This window comes from Sycon ciliatum, chromosome 9, assembly GCF_964019385.1.
Source record: "Sycon ciliatum chromosome 9, ocSycCili1.1, whole genome shotgun sequence".
NCBI classification, from domain to species: domain Eukaryota; kingdom Metazoa; phylum Porifera; class Calcarea; order Leucosolenida; family Sycettidae; genus Sycon; species Sycon ciliatum.
In genome coordinates, this window is record NC_088651.1 from 9,038,498 (window position 1) to 9,063,414 (window position 24,917).

General features: G+C 48.0%; 2 protein-coding genes across 3 annotated transcripts in view; one reads left to right on the forward strand and one right to left on the reverse strand.

Moving 5' to 3' along the window:
• Positions 1 to 5,772: 5,772 nt before the first annotated feature.
• LOC135825282 (uncharacterized) lies at positions 5,773 to 14,958 on the reverse strand. The gene is made up of 2 exons (XM_065338020.1): positions 13,260 to 14,958; positions 5,773 to 7,066 (listed from the first exon to the last, which is right to left on the reverse strand). Exons 1-2 carry the CDS (start codon positions 14,232 to 14,234, stop codon positions 6,578 to 6,580), a joined length of 1,464 nt encoding a protein of 487 aa, XP_065194092.1. The 5' UTR covers positions 14,235 to 14,958; the 3' UTR covers positions 5,773 to 6,577.
• A 5,273-nt stretch (positions 14,959 to 20,231) lies between these two features.
• LOC135824459 (cation-dependent mannose-6-phosphate receptor-like) overlaps positions 20,232 to 24,917 on the forward strand; it is a 36,127-nt gene continuing 31,441 nt past the window's right edge. Inside the window, exons 1-2 of one of the 2 annotated variants that reach the window (XM_065337197.1) lie at positions 20,249 to 20,586; positions 24,066 to 24,229. In XM_065337197.1, coding sequence (XP_065193269.1) covers positions 20,429 to 20,586; positions 24,066 to 24,229 — 322 coding nt within the window. In that variant the 5' untranslated portion in view covers positions 20,249 to 20,428. Of the gene's footprint in view, positions 20,587 to 24,065; positions 24,230 to 24,917 lie in introns of both variants that reach the window. The other variant, XM_065337198.1, reaches the window with a different exon arrangement.

The window sequence follows — 24,917 nt, forward strand, 5'->3', positions numbered from 1 at the left end:
GGGATTTGTGCTTCGAAACACTACACCACTACACGCACTGAAGTCTGAAGTGAAGACGCACACTCAGTACCGGTATCACAGTCTACAGTACAGATCAGTGTGGCTTCCTGCCTGCCTTGAACAGGTGCTCACAGACACAAGGTGGCAGAGCCAAGATTGGCAAGAAAACTTGAAAAGACGGGCATATCGATTACTGTGTGCAATAAATGAATGGCAAGATGTTGAGCGAGGACGTTGCTTTGTCTGTTTGCACGACGGCGTGCAGCAGCTTTCGCTGTCGGTGCCAGGATCATAGTCATGCCGTTCTTCACAACGTCAGAAGCCAAGTTAGTTGTATTGTGGCGTGGGGAAGGACCTTTTCAAATTATATCCGTCGAACTGATGAGAGGAAATCAGGAAATACATTGCTGATTATTGAAACCATGACTCCGAGCATGAGGCTCGTACCAGCGAGAGTATCGTTGCGCTTGATACTCGCACACGTACACTGGCACTGCAGTACCAAGGCAAGAGTCTCGTAATCACCAGGCTGATAAGTGATAACTATTTATCGGTAGTACTCCTACTGATATTGATAAGATGCGAAGAAGAATTGCGGATGGGTGAGCTGGCAGTCAGTCAACCTGGCACGACCTTGTCAAGGTATGCTTTTTTGTGAACACTCTTTTGTAGAATCGATGAAGTATTAGTTACCATGCGTATCGCCTAAAGCGGGTTGGCGGCTATAGTAATAATTATAGCGGCTATAGTGATCAACTACTAGTACCGTAAAGTACCACCAGAGCGCTAGCGCCCCACCATGTACCATCTCATCCTTTCGTGGTCGTATTTTGGAGGTGGTCTGCTGTCTGTAGGTCATACGACATGAACCTTGTACACATATTGCACGTTTTGCAGTCAATCCGTACCTTCAAGCGGACACAAGCTCCACACAAAAACCTGCCAAGTGTGACCTTAGTACACTAAGGGCGCGTTTGGTTGGTACGAACTAGAACAGGATTCACCAGAACAGCGCGTTTGGTTGGGACTGCACCTGTTCTGGGTCGGCCAGAACATGTTCTGCTTGCTCTGGCCTCGAGGCCGGAGCAGACCGAGCAGTTTCACTTTTTCACAGTGAAACCTGGCGGGAACATCGATTTTGGTCCCAAATGATCACGTGCATACGCTTTTGGGTTGGACTCGTTGTACCGTACAAAGTGACCATGGTGACCCATACACATTTTTGAAGGATGCACCCAGTTTGGCACATTTTTCCACAAAAATGTGCTCTGTTTCTGGAGTACCGTTTGGTTGGCATGAGGCTGCTCCATGTGCACCAGCTGTTCGATCCTGTTCTAGATCGTACCAACCAAACGCACCCTAAGATTCTCACAATTGTACAGACTTCGTTGCACTCTGCCATACGATTTTCCTTTCTCTGGCTGTAAAATCAAGGTGGGGCGCTCTCGCGAGACGGGGCGCTCTGGCGGTACTTTACGGTACTAGTAGCAGTAACTTGTCAAATTCATTTTCATTTGTCACTATAAGAATACACAGTTACAGCGTATACTGTAAACCGTGAAATTATTGCGATGGTCTAATTTCTGCGAAATTCGCGACCGCGTGGAAATCGCGAAATTTAGACAGCGCGAAAAGGAGATCCATGAAAGGTTTAGCAAGAATGCCACAGGTTTAGCAAGAATGCCATTCTGCAATCGCAAAATTAAAACCTCGCAAACCTGTCCGGATTCTGAAAACGCGAACTTAAAAAAAATTCCACTCTTAACAGTACAGGTCGTCCCCCGTTAATACGAGTCCGGTTAGTACATAAGAAATCTCAAGTCCCGGACGAAACGTGGTCACTTCCATACAAATTGTGTCGGTTAGTACATAATCCGTTAGTACATAAACCCCGTTAGTACATAACATTTCTCCGTACCCGCATGTCACCTACCTCAATAGTACATAATTATTTGTTGGTCTTTTGGCCTTCCAGTGGAGGCACACCGTGTTCTAGTTTCTACTTGTGGACGCAATTAGCATAGAAATCAGAGCGCATATCACAAACCAACAAAGCTCGGTTTTTTTGTTCGAGTGACTGTACTGGGCATGTATCATGTCAACTCACTGTAGTCTAGTGTAGCTGTATCCGTTATAACATAATGTTTATGTTATATCGAGGGAATCAAGAATATCTCGCTGCCTAGTCATGGTAGCAAGAAACACTCAGAAAAGTTGAAAAAAGTGAAAAATTCTGGTATACTAGCAAGTTATGTACACTTTCGTTTAGTACATAAACCCCGTTAATACATAACATGTGTCAAGTCCCAGAGACTATGTATTAACGAGGGACGACCTGTATATAGTATTAATAATCGTATACTATAGTGATATATCGCCTATAGTGATCAAATTCAATTTTCAAAAGACCTCTAGTACTAGTACATTATTTTTGTATCGGTTAGAGTGTGATGTAAAATCAAGTGGTGTCAGAAGCGAACAGGAAGTTATTCAACTCGGATGGTGAGCCAATTAAATTATGGTGAAAAACGTAGCGTAACGTAACGTTACATTTTGTCCTCCTTTTTTCACCATAGGAAGTTATTTCTTTGTGAAAAATGAAAAATTTGCCCAGTGTTGTTTCGTGAGTTCTCCTTGTAGTACTACCGTACTGGCAATATAATATATTATATGGTCGCAGTGAGGCCATGAAGCGATACATTGGCACATGTTTACCGCACGCAGGGTGTTACATGCAAAGTCGCACATGAGCCGTTACACAGGTTTCTATATTGCCGCAGTCCTTTTTTTGCTATTGCAGGACTTCCTGCTGCGTCCAGTTTTGAACTTTTCACCACGACGTGCTTTCACAGTTTTCAGCCTTTTTTGCAATGAAAAGATCGCCGCACCCCGCCGGACGCGCGTTACGAACGCAACGAAAATTTGTCGCACTAGCCTGGTCGCGCGTTACGCCGCACCCCCCTGCGATACGCGTTACGCGGCAACATATATTGCCAGTACGGTAGTAGTTGTCCAAAATGCATTTTACTACTTTCTACTAAAAAAAAGTTTCATGGTTCGCGTGAGACTCGGCTGGAAACCGAGGTTTCCGCATCCGTAGGAACGCCACCACCCTTCCCTTCTACCAAGAGTACATAACCCCCCAGAGTGTGCAACTCCCTATGGGTGCTGTCCCGACAGAATTTCAAGTTGACGTCATTTTGATGATGCAATGCGCACTGTACACGGATTATCAGACGAATCCGGAACCTGTGGTTGACCGAAGCCGATCGATCCTGTACAAATTATTGCAAAGAAAAACGTGTGATGCGTTGACACCCGTACACATGTTGTAAATCACTGCTGCAAGGAGCATTGCGTCATAAATAATGACGTCAACTTGAAATTCTGTCGGGACAACAGGGTATGTGTGAGTTGCACACTCTGGGGGGTTATGTACTCTTGCTTCTACTAGTACCGTAAAGTACCGCTAGAGCGCCCCACCATCTCATCCTTTCGTGGTCGTATTGTGGAGGTGGTCTGCTGTCTGGAGGTCATACGACATGAACCTTGTACACATATTGCACGTTTTGCAGTCAATTCGAACCTTCCAGCGGACACAAGCTCCACACAAAACCTGCCAAGTGTGACCTTAGTACACTAAGATTCTCACATCGTACAAACTTCGTTGCACTCTGCCATACGATTTTCCTTTCTCTGGCTGTAAAATCAAGGCTCTCGCGAGACGGGGCGCTCTGGCGGTACTTTACGGTAGTTGTCCAAAAAAATTGTTGACGTAATCCTTTCTACGACGCACACCCTGCGAGTCTTTTGGGAAGTTTTTGCCTCGTGCACTTGGCCGGGCTTTACATTCCAAGGTCCGTACCCAGCATGTGCTCTCACACTCCTCTGCGACGAAATGCGCGTGCGTTGACGTCAACAAAAATTTCCGCAGTAGGCCGGCCGGGGTGTCTGCGAATTGTGCAGAAGAGATGCGGAGTTGCACACTCTTGTTTATATACTCTTGGTGTTAGCAAGAGTATTATAAGGTTTTCGGGCCTGATTGGAAATTTTTATTTTCATTGCTATCAGGTTCGGCCTCATTTTCTCTGTGCTGCGCTGATGAGTTCAAAAAGAACGAAACAGCATGCTGTCCGCAGATTGAGTATTTCGCTCCTGCTCTTGTAGCAGTTGAGCACTCTTGCGTGGGGTAGTGCCTTTGCTATTTGCGTTATGCAGAGCTCACTGACTTGTCAGTTTGAGCACTCTGGCAAGGTACGTTCGGGCCTGATTGGAAATTTTTATTTTCATTGCTATCAGGTTCGGCCTCATTTTCTCTGTGCTGCGCTGATGAGTTCAAAAAGAACGAAACAGCATGCTGTCCGCAGATTGAGTATTATAAGGTTTATCTACTCTTGGTATTAGTGATGAGCTGTTCTAACACTTACCGACACATGGCCAGGTCAGACATCCTGCCGAATGAACTCATGAACATTTTCAAACTAACGTTAGCTTCAAAATGAAAACCTTCAATCTGCATAATTATGGTCTGCAATACTCTGCATACTACTTCAAGTACAGTCCTGCTAGAAGTTTTAAAAACTTCTTCTTTTTCCATTAGTCCGAGGGAAAGGTGCAAAAGGGAAAAGTCTGAAGAAAAAATTGACTGTCACCACCAGGACTTGAACCAGGGACCTTCGCTTATAACCAGCTATGCTCTACAATAATCCATTCATTGGAAACTGGCACCCTAACTTTTTGGTGTCTCCCGCACATAGTTGTAGATATATCGTGACAACAACAGTACATCCTGCCTTGTGTGACCCGTGCAATTACTCCTTGCCACATTAGAGGCCAGAAAAGTCCAAGAACAGGGAAATAGAAATTCAGCCAGGTTTTACAAAATTGGGACAGGTATGCCATGGCAAAATGTATGGAGAAGCAGATCCGAAACCCAGATTTTGAGATTTAAAGATTTTGTAAGCTATGGTGTATGGTGTAGTCGTCATCCATTCTTCTTTTTCGTAACACTCCCACTCCTTTCAGCCTCTTACTGCTTGAAATTCGATTCATTTCATACCAAACCTTCGCCTCATTGGACATCTTTTAAGGGAACTGAGCTGCCTCTGCTTATTCATCATCACAGTAGGTTAGACATAAGCCAGCAGCAGCAGAAAGTGATAACATTGATCCAGATGTGACAACTAACTCGCTGCACGTGCTAGCAACTCAACGGCACTAGGTAAACAACAGTAGATGGAATTTGAAGTGAAGTGTTGCTATGACAATTCAACACGTTCGCGTACACCCTGGAGCCATTCACACCTTCACCTTCACACGCACACACACGTAGACCTGCTCATCGCTGAAGCGATGATAGCGAACAAGCTATGTTAGACATAGCAACATGTGCTGGGATTATATTACACCATTTGACAGCTTGCAAGGCTGATGAATTGACCACAAAATTTAGCCTACACACACGCACACACACGCACACACACACACACACACACACACACACACACACACACACACACACACACACACACACACACACACACACACACACACACACTGTGACACACACTGTGACACACAAACACACACACACACACACACACACACACGTGCACGTGTGTGTATGCACCTTCATCATTATATTGTCACTATAAGAACCACAACTCACAAGCACTTCCAAGCAGCGGAGTTGTGAAGTGTTGTTCACAACTCACTGCTTCAACGCACCAAGCATGTTCTCGTGGTCCATTCAGACTCAGACAGTGGTGCAGATAAGGGTTGGATATAGTGCTGGAATTGATGGCGCGCATCAACAATAGAACGCTAAGTGGAGACGTAGAGCAAAGGCAACGCTAGCAATAAGTGTTCTAGGTGGTAGTGCTAGACTAATTAAAAAAATTCTTCTCTGCCAAATATTTGAGGTGAAAGCAGCAAAAAATCTTCCATTGCGTACTGTCTTGTATAACACTTTTTAAAAATGAATATTTGTTATGCCTATTAAAAAGCACGATCTGAGTGGAAGTATGAAAGCATGATCTGAATGGAAGTACAGAAATTTGAAGAGTGCGTTGACAAATTCGGAACCGTTGTGCACCGATGATGCGTACATGTACACATGCGACTTGAATAGCAACTCGGTCTGAATACAGGCATGGTTTGAACATTAGCAGATACGCACGGTTCTTATTATGCAACCATTACCACTGTGTAGTTATATATGGCCTGGACATGATCCAGCCCTTGTTGCTGGACCAGCTGATATTAAGGAAGAGTTACGCTCGTTGAAATGAGTATGGCCATTTTCTATGCACAATTATTCAACAAGTGCGATCACGGCTGCTAAATAGGGAAATCTGCTATGGAATTATATGACGCGCTAGAGTAAAAATGTAAGAAGAAAAAACTTTTTTTAAACTGTGTGTCGCAATAAAACAATGTAATGTGACACTAGAAATAAGGTACGCAAATATAATTTTAAAGAAATATCTGCAGTGAAAGTAGAGGAACAGGCAAAGTATGATTCACTATCAGCACCACGGCACCACTGACTGTACGAGTAGTGACCACCCCGGCTTAGCTAGCCAGTAATCAATCTGTTGAATGGCTTGCCAGGCCTGACTCCTGGTGGGGGCCGCTTCCTGTTGCGCCACTTCCTGACAGCCTTCATGGCCAAGTGACGTTGTCTGGGACTCATGGAGCGCCTCAGCAAGTCGCGATACTGACTGAGACGGAAGCCTTCGCAAACCAGCCTAGGTGGTGATATGGTACCGGATGGCGGCATGGAGAACTCGACGACGCAAATCTGATTGGCCGTTGGCGTGGTGCTGAATATGGAGCTCTGCAGCTGTCGCCTCACCAGGTTCCTGTTGGCGTCGGTGCAGTCGACTTCGTGCGTCGGAGTAGCTAGGAGTGTACCCACTGCAAGCAGTCGGTCCAGTGTCTCGCACTTCGGGTGGCCATAGGCGCTAACAGTCGCATACGCACTGCTGATGAACGCGTGGTTGGCGCTGATGGCCTGCAGGAATGCCGGATAGTTTGCCAGACGACTGGCGCCGTGATGGCTCACCTGCGTGCACACACGCACACACACGTACATACACACACACACACACACACACACACACACACACACACACACACACACACACACACACACACACAATTAATAATAATGAAGTGCTCAATGTCCGCCAGGGAGTAGTACAATACTCCCTGATGTCCGCACAGCTAGCCGTTGCGAGTTTTTTTTACGACCCTCTTCGGCAGAGTTCAGGCAGTAGACTTTTTAAGTCTTTGACACAAGCCTCGCTGTTGAAATACCCTCTGTCACTTCTTTTAGTATTAATCTCCAGCTGAGTGTTCTTCCTTGCTGTGGAGTTACCTCTCCCTCTACTTTCCCTTAGTATTAATCTCCAGCCGAGTGTTCGTCCTCGCTGTCGAGTTTGACCTGTGTGCATTGGTGTGTCTGCTGTGGTGTCTTGTGTTGCGTTTTCTCTGTTGGCTTTTGCTCTGCGTGGTGCACAGGACCCTCGCCCTACAAATACAACACCCCCCCCCCCTCTCCACCACCACCTCAACCGTACCGGCAACAACAACTTCAACCACAACGCCAACCACAACTTCAACCACACCCTCACCAGCCAGCACCACCACACAATCAACCGCGCCCGTTGATGCCACCGGAGGATGCGCGCCGCACGATCGAATGCGCCGCAACCTCCGGCAAGCCCGCCGTCACCGGACTCCCGCCTTTGTGGCTAGATCTTGGCGACGGGCAGCAGCCCGTCTTCAGCAGCGGGCCCGGGCGGTCCCTCCCCCGCCCACCACGCCCCCACCGCCACCGTTAAACCAGTCGGGCCGGTTTGACCGGTTCGGTCAAGAACGGAACTTGTCTCAGGGGCCGTATTGTTTTGTGTTGGACCGGGCCCGACAATTTGGTGGAAAACAAATTGATTTGATTCGCGGTAAAGAGACCGTTATTGGAGCCGAGGAGTGAAGTTTCATACACGTGTGTGTAAGTGGCTGTGTTGGAGTTTGTGGACAATATGAACAACATTGTGCATGGAAACCTGTCTAAGACGACCCCTCAAGGTTCCTTACAAACGTGGTCGCTGTGTACAGCTGGCCTCCTTATCCATAGTCATTTTACTGGAAGTAGGATCCCTTTGTCCTGGTTGTAGTGGTCTTCTGGGACAGGTGGGCGCCTTTATCAGAGTGGTCGCCTTACCTAGGGCCATTTGGCTGGAAATAACATCCTTCGGTCCTAGTTCCAGTGGTCTTCTGGGGCAGGTGGTTGTCTTATCAGAGTGATCGCCTTGACAGGTTTTACATGTTCATGATGTAGAGTCTACTATTATTCATGATGCAAAGCACTTTTGCATACTCGATTGACTGAACTGGACCCCTGGGGATTGTCGATTGGTATAGAGGGATTGAACGGATATGGAGCCCTGGGGACTGGTATTTTGGGGGGGGGGGGGATTGACTGGATATGGAGCCCTGGCGACTGCTAGGGGGGATTGACTGGATAGGGACCACTTTGTAGCTGCTGGTAAAGAAAACAATCACATCTGCCTGCTGCTCAGTGGACCTACTACAGACCTACGCTCGCTAGTAGATAATTCAGGGGGGTTAAAACATTTATTCGTAGTCCATGCATGGTCATTTGCTTTGTCTTGTAATCACTTTCAACCTGTGGGACAGCTGAAGGTGACGTTATTATGAATTTTGTCTACAAACGAATTATCTCTTAGCCGAACTTGCATGACGACTGTTTTAAAAATGCATTTCGTCAGGGGATTTCGGATTGTTGTCGACTAATGAGGTTTGTCTTGTAACTGATGGCGTACTAACGACGGTAGACCTGTATACAACTACCGAAGAATGGATTCAAACTTTACTATAGACTGCTACTGGGCCGGCAGTGTTCGACGTTGTCAATTTCAAGCCCTATTCCTGTGGTACACAGGCGAGGGACTTCCCCTGATACAAATGCCCCATGTCACGTTATGTGACATGAAATCCGGTCACCGCATGATGTGATGTCACAAGCACAAAACACGCCCAGACGCGGAGCATGTCATTGCTTACGCATCCAAAAACATATTTGCTTCTTTCTTCTTTTCCTTTTCTTTTTGCCTTCTTACTCTTTTCCTTGTTAGCCGTGGTTGGCTATAAAAACCCTGCAATCGCCACGCAAAGTGGTCATTGGCTACCCCAGCCATGTATTGCTTGGAATAAAATAAATAAATAAATATCACGTCTTCCTTTCTACTTCAAGTATCTCTGTACTTTGTGGAATGGTGGAGTTCCCTCTGAGGTTGTGTATCTTTCTGACCAAAAAGCCACATTGCTAATGAAGAGGAACGATATTGTGCCGACGGCCATTCTTAACCAAGCCTCCTGTACGCTGCATTGGCAGGTATTCAATGCTATCAAGAGTACATAACCCCCATGAGTACACACCTTCACCATGGGCACAACAGATTGTCAAGTCGACGCCATTTTTATTATGCAATGTGCATGGTACACGTTTTTTCATACTAGTACATATCGTGGAGCTGTTGTGGACGAATCCCATCTGATTCTGTGCAACCTATGCATGGTAAACATGACGTCAACTGCTAAGGCAGCGCTGTATGCGAGAGTTGCATACTCTTTGGGGGTTATGTACTCTTGCTTGTGTTCATCCACGAGTACTGTAAAAGCCATTATTCTAACGAGGCGCATATATAACGATTTCCCAAAATTGACTAGTTTACGTGTACCAAAGGTAGCGCTTCTCACTCATTCTCAACGCTCAATAGGACAGTATATGTATCGATTTCTGTATAACGATTTCTATTTTAACGACAGATTTCTCCTCGTTAACGCGTTAGAGTTAGCACTCCGGTATATATGTGGCTTTTACAGTATAGTCCAGCGATCGTCTTCCGGAAAGTCACAGCTTGGAAATGAACAGTGAGGACTCTGCTGCGTATCTCTTTTCAGCCGGCATGTTTGATGGCTTCAGCCTCCTTCTCCTAATGTGTGAACACGTCTTTTTTTTTTTTTTTGGCTGGAAATTCAACTGCAGTTGAAGTGGACTACCCGCTATACCAAGAGTACATAACGCCCAAGAGTGTGCAACTGCATGCACAACGTCTATCCAGTGCTGCGACGGCAGAACTTCACAACACGTGACATGGTTGACTAGCCACGGGTTACGCTGGAAAACAGCGGCAACGTGACCACACAGCTTAGAGAGTTGAACCCAGAGCAGGGTTGCATACAGCTCTGTATCTGACATGCACAGGGTGGGAATAATCATCATCAATAATGTGTACAGGTCACGTTGTCACGTGATGTGACGTTCTGCCGTTGCAAACCCCACAGCTGGAATTGCACACCCTTGGGCTTTGTACTCTTGCCGCTGGGCCATCAGTGTAGGCCAATCTTCTCCGTTCAATGGATGGTACAGTAAAACCTGTAAAGACGACCACCCGCATAAGGCGACCACCCGCATAAGGCGACCACCCGCATAAGGCGACCACCTGTCCCAGAAGACCACTGCAACCAGGACCAAGGGATACTATTTCCAGTCAGGCAAAAGACCCTGGATAAGGAGACCCGGCACCTGGTAATAGAGACCACGTTCTGAAGATCCCTTGAGCGGTCGTCTTAGACAGGTTTCACTGTACTAACGGTTGTCTGATGATCGCACAGTATTAAACTCATGCATTGCACCCAACTATACTACATGATAGTTGGAGGCAGCGGACAGCTAGTTTGTATTACACTAGTCTTAGCCTTGTAACCAAGTCACTGCCACAGGGAATGATACGTTTTCATGGTTCACCCTGTGGATAGGCCATGCCCAAAGGTTTGGTCAACGAGCGATTGTTTTTCCAGCACACAAACCATTATTTTTGGTATACTGTATACTTCGAAGTACCAGGGTTCTAGCCAGGGTTCTAGCCAGGGTTCTAGCCAGGTCAAAATAGTAGGAGGGCGGGCAAGGGAAACAGTTACCCCGTGACCCATTTTTCCATTTCTCAAAATCGTCTTGCCATGCAAAATGCAACGTACAGGGCGAGCCCCCGACTTCACCCCAGAAAAAAGTGCCTTAATGAACCCTCCAGTGGTGACTATTGGCTGCATTTTCATCGAATGGCATGAAAATACACAAAAATCAACAAATGAGTGGGGGGGGGCACTTTTTCACAGGGGGGGGGGGGGGGGGCGCAAACAGAGTAGGGGTGCACTACGCCGCCCCCCCCCCCCCCCTTTGGCTAGTACCCTGGCGTACTCTCTGGTATAATGCCCGTCTCATAACGCGGAACAGCCTGCTGTACAGTAACTTAGAGTGACGTTGAACCTGTCTAAGACGAACACTCAAGGGACCTTCACTGAAAGTGGTCTCTGCTACCAGGTGGTCTTTTGACTGGAAATAGCATCCATTGGTCCTGGTTGCACACACGGTGGTCTTCTTTTGGACAGGTGGTTGCCTTCTGCAGGTGCTGACAGGTTTTAATGTTTTAGTGCATGTAGGCACTTGGCATACTATCGAGGATTATGACATAACCCTCGATAGTATGCCAAGTACCTTGTATCGTCACACATAGGATTAATCGGTTTGAATACAAGCCTGGTTGCGGATACTTTTAAGTCCACACATTTTCCGAGCGGTCCATTCAAATTTCGGCCTCCCAGGGCTAAAACCCCATTTCAGCCGCATCACGTTTTCAGCCTGTACTGTTGCCGTCTGTATACACCGTCACAGTGAGCCTTGCAAAACAAAAATTCGGCCGCAACACATTTTCGGCCGAGCATGAGCAGGCCGAAAATAAATATGTGATAATACTCATAAAAAGGACACACTGTAAATAAATATTATTTTGTTGACTTACAGTAGGGGTCTAGCTATCCCATACACGGCGGTCACCTGCTTGTGAAGGAAGAGGCGTGGTTTTAATACATGGCATTACGTTACCGTCTTTCCCTGATTATAAGCCGCACCCTCACTTTCACGTGTGACCCATATCGTTCCAATACGTTCACGGAAGAAGGTAGTGACACTCGGTTGTAAGTCGGACCCCGTTCTTTGTTTTAAAAGAACGCAGATGGTGAGCCAAGGAAAACATTTGTAACATGGAAATTGCGGGCACAAGTTACCTTTGCTCTTGAGGTCTAGCATACAAAAGGTGCGACTTACATGAAGGGAAATACGGTATGCGCGTTGAGGGCTTTTGTACATGACATCACGATACATGTCTGTATCGAGCCTGACTAAGATATCAGGGCTGAAGCGATTGTATCGGTTATCTGTCTTATCGATCATTACAACGAAGAGATTTGGATTATGCTGTCTGTTTCGATTACGCGATTCTAAAAAAATCTGTACAAGATGCAATGCATACAATTATGACTGTATGTAGTCGGATCCGATAATGTTACGTACACTGTAGATAGGCACCGGCGGATAATGCCGGCAGAAAAATTGGCAGAATTCGGTACTTTTTCTTGTAAGTTTCATGCATGTTTGGTATGTGGATGAAGAAATGGAGCAGAATTCGAGGAATTGCCCGCCATGAGGTTTGTATGGTTCTGCCAATTTCACTGCTTTTCGAGCAGAATCTGCCACCTTTTCGAGCAGAATCCGCCGGTGCCAAATTGTAGATCGACAGTGCGTGTACACATGCACACTACTGTACTTTGTCCTTTTCCTCGTTTCTTTTTGTTATCCACATGTTTTCCAGTATAGTAGGGCTGTGTAAATAGTAAAAAAATAAAGAATAAAACAAACAAAACTGACTGTCTGCACCAGCACATGATGTGGCACTGCACTGTGTAGAGTACACGGTTCATCTGCATATATACATGTATGTGTGAACACGGCATGCTTCGTGCTGGTCTGGCGCTGCAATTGATTATTTCTAGGACGCAGTAATCGATATCATAATCGATAATCGAATCGATACAGGGGTGGGTTAACCGATAGTTGAAAAGTGTAATCGTGTCACCCCTATACGATACGCAGTGCTGCCGGAACCGGTCCGGTTGGTCAGGTTATTACCGGTCCGGACCAAACTTTTTGCCCACCAGCACGTGTTTCCTACTGTGGCGGTCATGTACATATAGTGTACCCATGTATATGTATATAGTGTACCCACCATATCATACACAAAGCATACATGCCCTAAACGTCCATGCTACTGCCGGACCCGGGCAATCAAAGACTGCTTCCGGCGGTCCTGATACACGGTATGCACGACACTGACCTTGTAGATATTGGAGACCAGGAGTCCCGGTGCTTCGTTGTTGACGCGGTTCACCAGCTCCGCTTGCGACTCGTCCTCAAAGTCGCCGACGAGTAGTGCCGTCTGCGTGCCCTGTATGATCTTCAGCACCACGCTCTTCTCGTTCACGTTTGTCCCACTGCCCATGTTGGCCGCGATCACCTTGAAGCTGACGGGACTCGACGCGCCGCACAGCTTCTCGCTCCAAGAATTCCCCGCGCGGCACGAGTCCAGGAAGCAGCTGTTCCCGTTGTTGAACGTCTGCGCGCCCACAACTGTCAGCCACTCGCTCATTCCCGAGTATTTGTAATCGGCTATGCTGCCGGCCACGAACGCCTTGTAGGCTGCGCGCCGACGGCGATTGAAGCGCGCTGGCATGTTGTGGTCCCTGCCGCCGCCGCCACGTGCGCGACTGCCACGGCCCCTGGCCGGCGTCTGCGGGAACACGTCAGGGATGTAGTTGTAGTGGTCGGTGTGTGGGTGGGAGACGATGATGGTGCTGACGCGCTCCATGAGCGGCCGCACGCCGTTCAGCGTGCTCGTCTGCAGGTAGTCGCGGACCCTCCCGGGCATCCATGCCTGCTGCGTGCTGCCCATGTCAAACACAATCACGTTGCCGTCGTGCTCCGGGCACACGATGAGCGTCGCGTCACCCTGGCCAACGGGAAGACCAAGAAGCATCACGTCGCCCGCCGCAGCAGCGTTCTTCTTCCACACCGCTGGCGATGCCCCCGCGCCGAGTTTACGGAACCGGCGCGCACCTGCAGACCAGTCGGTATTGCGGCGGTTCGCACTGCTGCCCGCTCTATGCAGTTGGCTACGGCTGAACTTCTCCATTTCAGAGAAATGCAGCCGTCCAAGGCGGCCTTCACTGCCCCAAACATGCAATGTCAACACTACTAGCGACACGGCGACCAGCATTTCCACGCGGACACGATCTCCAGCTAGAACGTACATTGTTACAACTCTGACTGTAGTACGGCAATGGTGTTCCCGCACCTGGAGTTCAATATCTTCTCGCCCCGGGCCTGCCTACGAGGCGACAAGCGGCCCTTTACTAGTACCAGTAGGCTTGTCTTGATATCGCTCTGTCCAAACTCCGCTACAGTCACCACGGTCCCAACCACCCCCGCAAAACACAGTCCCTAGTCTTATGAACGCCTGCTGCTGCTGCTGCTGCTGCTGCTAAGTGCGTGGAAACCGCACTGCTGTGGCTATGGCTGAAGGACGCTGAACTCTGAAGTCAGGTCCTTGTATTTGTAAGGATGCGACTGGATAGCAAGCAAGGCTTCGACGAAGTGCGCTGACGTTCACCCTGCTAGCTACTGCTGCTGCTGCTGCCCAGGACTCGACTATTAAAGTATTACTTATATTTTCATCACAACTGCTCGGCTGTTGTTATCCAGCTCGCGACTCCTCGATCACCAGTTCAGCTCAGTCTGCGGTACCCATGCAGGTGACTCAGGCCGTCAGGCCTAGGGCTGGCTGTACGAACACTGTGTAGACACTGTAGACTAGACTACAAAACATTGTAGCGCGAGTAGAGGAGCGTGTGGCAGAAAGCTGCGCAGCAAAGTAAGAAACAGCTAGTACTGAGTACTAGTAACCTACTTGAATATTTTGCTGTTGGCTGAAACCGTATGTATTACAACGAGTGCCTTTTGACCAGGCGGCCAAATCAGAGCAGGGGGAAATCTAGTAATCGACCCGGGTATACGATTACCGTATACTTATTGTAATCTACTTGACAAGTACTGCCATGCATTGTGAGGTACATGTAGCCCTACCATTTCCCTAAGGGGCCGTCCGTAAATATCGATGTTTTTTTAGAGACGATATTGGTGCTTCTAGTTCTCTCCCTTGACCCCCCCCCCCCTCCCCCCAGAAGACGCACATGTACATCTAGATCATGGAATCAATATTTTTGGATGCTCATTTTTGTTCCTTTTTTTGTCAATAATATGAACCCAAGAATTTTTTCAAATCCTTGTTCAGACAGTGAAGACTGGAAACTCTTGTGGAGTTCGTCCGTGTTTGTTCGCACTGCCTCTACGTCTTGAAAAAGGTCTCCTGCAGGCATCGTTCGGCCGATTTCCACAATCAATAGCTCATTCTTTTGCTCTTGAAATTCGCCATGGGCGTACAGCTTCCAATTTTTGATTTTGTTCTTGTGTCGCGAGTTTTAGCTCCGCGAACGGAAGCTGGTTTCACATTTCTTGTATAGCCATTTAGACGTCCGCGTGCAGGGATCCGCGAAACTTCAGATATTTACATCGATATTTTTCTGATGCTCGAAAAGACGCACATGGCTCAAACCCCCTCCCCCCCAGACGCACCAATATCGTCTCTAAAAAAACATCGATATTTACGGACGGCCCCTAATCTTCTTTCGCAGTGTTCGGGCCGATATTTTTGGGATTGAATGACCTTGATGACTGGACCATGCAGGCAGGACTCGCTCAGGTCCGTCAAGATTTTCCGTACCGAGCCTGGTCTTTCGACGAGTAATAATCATTGAATAAGTATATGTTATCGCATGGTTGCAAGGGCCTTATGGCATATTATTGCCCCGAGAGGTTAGCCCGAGGGCCGTAGGCCCGAGGGCTAACCTCTCGGGGCAATAATATGCCATAAGGCCCGCAGCAACCATGCGATAACAAATTTATCACATGGCCCACAGAGCAGACCATTGGCCTGCTGTTGAAATTAGCCCAAATGCCAACACATTATGACCACAATGTATATTGATGTGCTATCATTATCAAAACAGGAAAAATGAAGATATTTCTCCTACACCCTAACAAAAAGTCTGCTACAGGCCATCAGAGAGTATACAGTACTGAAAGACGGAGACAGAAAAAAAGTGCCGGCACCGCATCGTCATAGCAATAGACATGGCAACGACAATAAAATACAGCAGAATCATAATTTCAGTTGAAAAATTAAGAGTGCTACCACAAAGAGTTTCTTCATGTTTACATGTGTATCAGGAAGTTGTCAAATACAGTACTGCAACAAGTGCAAGTATTTGACGACTCCCTGGTGTGTAATTCTGAGGACAATTTTTCTTCTTTTTTTCAGCTCCAGATAGCTGTATTTTTCATTGCAAAACATTCCTGAATTGTTGTGTTTGTTGTTCAAGCAAAGGTGAAGGCAGAGGACAGATGAGCCTGGTAAGAGTTTTGCGTGGCACATGAAGACCACACACAGGCAGTGACTTTGCGAGGATTTGAAAACGCACGACGCTGAGTTGAATTTGTGTTATTTCAAATAATTGTTTGTGATTACAGTACCACTTCGAGCAGAACTGAATCTTATCCACAAGCTTACCGACGGTCAGGCTGCCAACATGAGTCACTGAACAAATGATCCCTGCAAGCACCACACGGCAGACGTCCGAGGCCATGTCTATTGCCGGGATGTCCATCTCCAAAAAGAATTCCATCTTCGTCTCAATGCTACACTGCGACTCGTCGTAGAGTCGTACAGTCTACAGAGTCGTCGTAGTCACGCGATCACTGGAATAAACTATTTTTTTGCGGGCAAATAAACTATTTTTTGCGGGCAATATCGCATATTATTGCCCGCGGCGCGAAAGGTGCTGATTCGCTGGAGTACGGGCAACAATCACGTGCCATGTGATAATAATTATTATAATAATTATTATCGTCTGAGGCTCTCGATCTGGGCCTTCTGGCGTTTTGTGGCAACTGACCTGTAGTCTAGATCTACTGCGTACTGGTCGACTCCATGATTCATCCAGACTGCTGAGTCCAGCCTTCCAGTGTCGGTACGTGCACGTGAGAGTCCAAGGCCATGACATTTTGGTTACAGATCTATTTCAGCTTGGCATTACCCGTCAACGGCGCTCAGTTGGTTCATGAGCTACCTAACTGACCGCCGTCAGCGAGTCGTCCTGAGCAATGGCCAGTCGCCCGCCCTCTCTCCCTGTGAGTGTGGTGTTCGGACCTTCCTCAGGGAAGTGTGCTGGGTCCTCTTTTGTTCTCCATCTACACAATGGAAATAAAACAGATCACAGCTCCAGCCCACTCACAACTGTTTGCTGATGATATCCTGCTAGACGCCATCAGTCAATCTGTCGAATTCTTGAATTTAATCCTCTCCCGTTCGGTCTCCAACCTGGCCAACAAAACCCACGTTCTGGCCCTTCTTCATGCGTCTCGCAGGCAGCCCTTGCTACTTTTATTTTTTAAACATAGAATGCAATTTGACTCGGGAGAATGAAGTCGAAGACACCACTGCAGCTGTACTTATGGTTGATAAATATGGTGAAGACACACCTGGCAATATGGCGGTAAACACACGCCTGCCCACACACGCTCTCTAGGCTGCAAAGTTCTGGCACAGAGCTGTGTGGGCAGGCGTGTGTTTACCGCCATATTGCCAGGTGTGTCTTCACCATATTTATCAACCATAAGTACAGCTGCAGTGGTGTCTTCGACTTCATTCTCCCGAGTCAAGCTCCGTATGAAGACATCCAAGAAGAAGATTGCCTGATGAGTCCAGCGGGGACGAAACGTACATGTACGTCGCAATCGAGCTATGTCGTTGCTGTGTCATCATCTATGTGCCATGCGCTACTTGATGTAGATCTCTACCAGCCTGCTATGCCGGATACCGCCAGCCATGCATCGACCAGGCGCTAGGCGCGAACTGATGGTGGTGGTGGTGAGAAGGAGAGCTCTGTGCCAGAACTTTGCAGCCTAGAGAGCGTGTGTGGGCAGGCGTGTGTTTACCGCCATATTGCCAGGTGTGTCTTTACCACCCATCAACCATAGAATGCAATGGGCTATCTAGGCGCGCTAGCCTAGTCTAGCCTAGGCGCCGCTAGGTAGGCCTTTCCGGATTATGTGTTTGCATATTTTTGCATTTTGGGGGTCAAAATGCATTTTGTCCATTTTGACCCACTTTGGGCCAGGGAGTCGTAAAATACATTGCATGGCATCGAGTATGATTGTATTCACGTACTTATCTACTAACAGTGCTTGTCATGATAAATAAATACAGTATACTAGTAATCAATCAGTAAAATCCAAAGAAACCGCGAGAAGCAGTATGCGTAGTAGCAAGAGTAGATAAAATGTACTCTTGGTAGTAGTCTACGGCCAAGATACCAGAAACCGTATCAAACTCAGCACGGGGTTCGAGGTACTAAAACGATTACCAAATTAAGTCAAGGATTGACCATTACATGCTGCATTCTGCCACTGCTAACGTCAGGGCTCACAGCATCACACAAAAGCGTGGGCGCCATTTTGGACAGGCCGCTGTCACACGAGCCAGCCAGCATGCCAGAATCGTGTACATGCGATCAGGCAGATATCTCTGAAAACTTGAAAGTGGGGTGCATTCAAAATGTTCATTTGTACCAATGCTTTTGCCTAGGCCTCTGAAACTCTAGGAACATTCTCTCAATACCCATTGTAAGGATTTGTCCGAGAGTTTTTTTGTTTTAATCGATACGGTTTGGCGTACATATGGAGCCAAAGTATCAGTTGGTGCAGGCGTAATTCTGATTTGGATTATTGTACTAAAATTGAAAAGTCTCTCGGAGAAGTTCTTCTAATTTTCCTACTGAAAATTTTAAGCTATTGGCCATCAAAATTGGGCCAGAGACGGGTACAAACGAACATTTCAAAGGCTACCCTATCTGCAGTGCAGCCGCGAGGAAGAACCGCGCGCGCTGCACTTGTTGTGAATGCGGAAATAACACTAGCAGCAAAGCAATTTTTCGAAATGTTTTTGCTACTCGCCTGGCGCTTCATCGCTGTGTCCTCCAGGAGTTATCATGGTTATGGCAGACAGAAGAAATACATGGCCAGCACAACGGCGAAGCCATTGGACTTGTTCTCTTGCAACGAAACGGAGTGGCGAATAAAATAATTCACAACTCCACATCGTCACCACTGCGCTATATACACGGCTCTTCGCAGACCAGCCGTATATTTACGTTTACACAACGGGACTTCACGGCGGAGAAACTAAAACTAGAACACGACGTGAGTCATTGCTCCATGCCGTCAAGGAATGCTAGTCCTTTCCCTCTCCCGTCACCCGCTCCTGTGCATCAGCGGCGTAGCTGCCCGGCTGTAGATGTTGAACTCTTTCGTCAACGACTGCAGGATTCTGCTCGGGGCTACCTTTTGCAGGACTCCGTGTGCGGACAGTCTGAATGAAGCCTTCGGCCGACAAGGCCAACACTGCTCGCGAAATAATCCACTTGGAAGGAAACAAGAACTACCGAAACGAAATAGAGATAGTGAGACAGTCTCCGGCCATCTCCTTCACCATTCACGACTCAGTCCTTGTCACAGCAACTCCCAAGCAAGTCAAAATCTCCTTGCGCGACTGCGTTCTACGCCTGCGCTTAGCGGTCACGCGAGTTCGTTTCTATGGTGATCATATCCAAGATGTCCTCCCACGTAATCGAGGTTTTGGCATGGTTGCTGTGAGCCCTGAACGTGATCGAAGGGCAGCCGTTGATTCTTGACGCTTTGTGCCGATGACCTCTCAGGGCTGTGACTGCGGCATTGACCAGTGCAAAGTCGTAAAATACCGGTATTTTACGACTCCCTGCAAGCGATAGGTACATCACCATGAATGATCACCATGGTGCCAAATGTCACGCGACTAGCTGCCGCCATTTTGTTACCATGGCAACGGTGGCATTTTTTGTGCTTTTTGGGTAATTTTTTGCATTTTCTTTAGAAAAAAATTTGATTTATAGAGGTTTTTCAAAACACTTTCCATTTCCATTTTAGACCACAAAAAAACGCATAATCCGGAAAAGCCTACCGCTAGGCCTCCGCTATCCATGACATCATCGATTGGAATCGGATCATGTGACACGCGTCACGCACAACAGCGACGTCACGCGTTAGTTGAAAATCGAGAACATCGCCGTTGCATATGCATCGGATCGGAGAGGCCGGAAAAAAGTGAGCTTGTTAAAATCTGTGGAAGCGTATTCTTTTGAAAACGTTTTTGTTTTTCAATCGTTGTCGTGTAAACGAGGCCTAATCTACTGTTGAAGACTGAACTACTTCTGCCCTCGGAGCATTATAATTGTGAGCTTGGTGAGCGTCGTACTCTCGGCTTTCTAGGAGAAACAGTGAGAGTACTGCCTCAGGATGTGGCCATCAGCGCTTTTCACTTTGTCTTGTGCTTGGGCCGCTCTGGGATTAGTCGCATCTGCTGAGCCGAGTACCTTGTTCGAATCAACAGTCGATGCAGACTGCAAAAAGAAACTGGAAGGCACGAAGATCGCAGATTTTGTGTCGCCAACCGTGTAAGTCTTCATCACTTGGTGAGGTGGAGCGATGTGAAGCCGTGGTTGGCTATAAAAACCCTGCAGTCGCCACACAAAGTGGTCATTGGCTACCCCAGCCATGTATTGCTTGGAATAAAATAAATAAAATAAGTCCTCTTTTCCCTGATTTCATTGGCCTCCTCTTCAAGACTTCTATCCAACAAGTACAATGTCATGTACTAGCAGTATCAGCAGTAGTTGGAGGATTTCAAATCCATGTGCATGACTGCATGTACATACATGAACAACCGTAAAGCCAGTGATAAGACCCTGGGCGGAAACGTTAGTGAAGGTCAAGAACACGGGCGTCAATTTGGGCCTGGGCGCTAATATGGGATAAGTGAAATCAAACAAATTTTCACATCATGTCGTACTAGTACAGGTACAACAGTGGATGGTTGTAGTAAGGTCACTGTTTCCCAACACCGTGTCCTCCACCTTGTTTCATGCTGTCAAACTAACAACAGCCTTACAGGTACATGCACGTATAAGCAAGAGTACATACCCCCCCCCCCCCCCCAGAGTGTGCAACACCGGGTCCAGCTCTGCATAGGGTCTTGGTCGAGCGTAGTTGGATCTTCTAATGTCCTGCGTACACTCCACACCAGCGAAAGGCCGGTCTCGAAGCAGGGCACCGTTATTTTTGATCCGAGAGTCCCCGCGACCCCTCAGATGTGTACGGTATTATGACGCAAAGATCCAATTCCGCTCGATCAAGACCCTATGCGGAGCTGGATCAGGCGTTGCACACTCTGGGGTGGGGTTATGTACTCTTGATGACCCTATGCAGAGCTGGATCAGGTGTTGCACACTCTGGGAGGTTATGTACTCTTGATGACCCTATGCAGAGCTGGATCAGGCGTTGCACACTCTGGGGTGGGGTTATGTACTCTTGATGACCCTATGCAGAGCTGGATCAGGCGTTGCACACTCTGGGGGGGGGGGGGGGGGGTTATGTACTCTTGATGACCCTATGCAGAGCTGGATCAGGCGTTGCACACTCTGGGGAGGGGTTATGTACTCTTGATGACCCTATGCAGAGCTGGATCAGGTGTTGCACACTCTGGGGGAGTTATGTACTCTTGATGACCCTATGCAGAGCTGGATCAGGTGTTGCACACTCTGGGGTGGGGTTATGTACTCTTGATGACCCTATGCAGAGCTGGATCAGGTGTTGCACACTCTGGGGTGGGGTTATGTACTCTTGATGACCCTATGCAGAGCTGGATCAGGTGTTGCACACTCTGGGGGAGTTATGTACTCTTGATGACCCTATGCAGAGCTGGATCAGGTGTTGCACACTCTGGGGTGGGGTTATGTACTCTTGATGACCCTATGCAGAGCTGGATCAGGTGTTGCACACTCTGGGGTGGGGGTTATGTACTCTTGATGACCCTATGCAGAGCTGGATCAGGCGTTGCACACTCTGGGGTGGGGTTATGTACTCTTGATGACCCTATGCAGAGCTGGATCAGGTGTTGCACACTCTGGGGTGGGGTGGGGTTATGTACTCTTGATGACCCTATGCAGAGCTGGATCAGGTGTTGCACACTCTGGGGGTTATGTACTCTTGATGACCCTATGCAGAGCTGGATCAGGTGTTGCACACTCTGGGGTGGGGTTATGTACTCTTGATGACCCTATGCAGAGCTGGATCAGGCGTTGCACACTCTGGGGTGGGGTTATGTACTCTTGATGACCCTATGCAGAGCTGGATCAGGTGTTGCACACTCTGGGGTGGGGTGGGGTTATGTACTCTTGATGACCCTATGCAGAGCTGGATCAGGTGTTGCACACTCTGGGGGTTATGTACTCTTGATGACCCTATGCAGAGCTGGATCAGGCGTTGCACACTCTGGGGTGGGGTTATGTACTCTTGATGACCCTATGCAGAGCTGGATCAGGTGTTGCACACTCTGGGGGGTTATGTACTCTTGATGACCCTATGCAGAGCTGGATCAGGTGTTGCACACTCTGGGGGGTGGGGTTATGTACTCTTGATGACCCTATGCAGAGCTGGATCAGGTGTTGCACACTCTGGGGTGGGGTTATGTACTGTACTTGCTAATACGGTAAACACAGTGTAGTGTACACTAAGTTCTACATGTACTATAGTACCGTACATGATATAATCTAACACTGGTTAAAAACCAGTATTAGATAAACCTTGTTATAGTTCACGCAATTGTTAGATTGACAGCATGAAACAAGGTGGAGGACACTGTGTTCGGAAACAGTGACCTTACTACAACCTTCCGCGGTTGGCAGAACCCCGGTCCCTGCGGACCATTTGAACCATATGGGTATCGCACCCGGTTCACCAACCCCGTCTACAGAGAGCACCTTCTCGCGACAGTGTCATGGTGATGACAAAAAAACTGTTGACAGTTGACGAGCTGAGAGAAGGACGCCATGGGCAGAAGTTGGAAGAAAAAAGAAAAATAAGTCTTTATACAAGTAAAAGAAAAGAGCGAAGAAAACAAGACGACATCAGGAGTAGTCTCCTAACCCCCTAGCATAATGAGGGTCAGAACCGGGTGCGATACCCATATGGTTCAAATGGTCCGCAGGGACCGGGGCTCTGCCAACCGCGGAAGGCTGTAGAAAGGTCACTGTTTCCGAACACATTGTCCTCCACCTTGTTTCATGCTGTCAATCTAACAATTGCGAGTACCGTACATGAACGTGCAGCAGAGCATGAACCGCGCTGTCTACTGGGCCGGTGATTTTGCCCATGGGCGTTTACACGGAGGTGGGCTAGAGAATGGGACAAGAGTGTTGCCACGCGGCAACTGGGCGCGTACACGGGTAGTGGGCGTTATACTGGGTAGACGTATTTACGGGCTTGTACGGTAGTATCGTAAAGTACCGCGAGAGCGCCCCACCATCTCGTTTTTTCGAGGTCGTTTTGTGGAGGTGGACTCCTGTCTGTAGGTCATACGACGCTAACTTTGTACACATATTGCACGTTCTGCAGACAATCCGTACCTTCGAGCGAACACGAGCTCCATACAAAAACCTGCTAAGTGTGACCTTAGTACACTAAGGTTCTCACGCCGTACAAACTGCGTTGCACTCTGCCATACGGTTTTCCTTTCCCTGGCTGTAAAATCAAGGTGGGGCGCTCTGGCAAGACGGGCCGCTCTGGCGGTACTTTACTGTACTAGTTGTAATCTTGCTGATACAGAGTTCATTGATGGAGCTGTGCATGTAGGGAGTGGGGCGTATAGGGACCTACACCTAGCAATCCCTTTAAGCTGCCCCTCCGCCCTATGCTGCTACTCCTGCACTGATTGTTTTGTTTTGCATTGCCGTCTGTGATGGGCGTGCTCATGGTCTAAAGAGAGAGAGGTGTGCGTGTGTGTGTTTGTGCATGTGTGCTCGCTTGTGCATGTGTGCGCTTGTGCGTGTGCGCGCGCTTGTGTGTGTGTCCACGCGTGTGCGTCAACACTGCTCAGCTACACATTCAAGGACAGCGACAACGAGTACGAGTATGAGCTGGGTATCTGCAACAACGTTGTGCCGGACTCTCGCATAGTAGTGACGCAGACAGAGCTGCAGCAGGACGCCAAGAGAACGGTGTCTGTTGGCCGACTTAACGACACACATCTTGTAAGCAGAGGTAAGAAATATAGTGAGAGCTGTCTAAGACGACCGACCGCTCAGGGGACCTTCAACATGTGGTCTCTGCTACCAGGCGGTCTCCGTATCCTGGGTCATTTGACTGGAAATAGCATCCCTTGGTCCTGGTTGCAGTGGTCTTCTGGGACAGGTGGTCGCCTTATCAGAGTGCTCGCCTTGACAGGTTATACCAAGAGTACATAACCCCCCAGAGGGTGCAACGCTGATCCAGCTCAGCATAGGGTCTTGGTCGAGCGGAATCGGATCTTCTGATGTCATGCGTACACTCCACACCAGCGCAAGGCCGGTCTCGAGGCAGGGCACCATTGTTTTTGATCCGAGAGTACCCGCGACTCCCCGGGTTCCCCTCAGATGTGTACGGTATTATGACGCAAAGATCCGATTCCGCTCGACCAAGACCCTGTGCAGAGCTGGATCAGGTGTTGCACACTCTGGGGTGGTATGTTCTCTTGATGACCCTATGCAGAGCTGGATCAGGTGTTGCACACTCTGGGGGGTTATGTACTGTAAAAAGGGTAACTATTGCGACGTAAAAATGTTTGCGAATTTTGCGAGAGGCCTCGAATCGCAAACTTTGAACAACGCAAACTCACGCCATGTAAAGTTCAGTGCAAGGACTGACTCGACTGTGTAGAACGACTGTGGAACGACTCGCAAACATTCAACAG

Bases quoted from the DNA above. Each gene is read 5' to 3' on its own strand.
- LOC135825282 (XM_065338020.1), bottom strand. From the start codon at position 14,234: ATGTACGTTCTAGCTGGAGATCGTGTCCGCGTGGAAATGCTGGTCGCC. The intron at 7,067-13,259 runs GTCAGTGTCGTG...GTGTGCACGCAG, and splicing joins TGGTCTCCAATATCTACAAG to GTGAGCCATCACGGCGCCAG.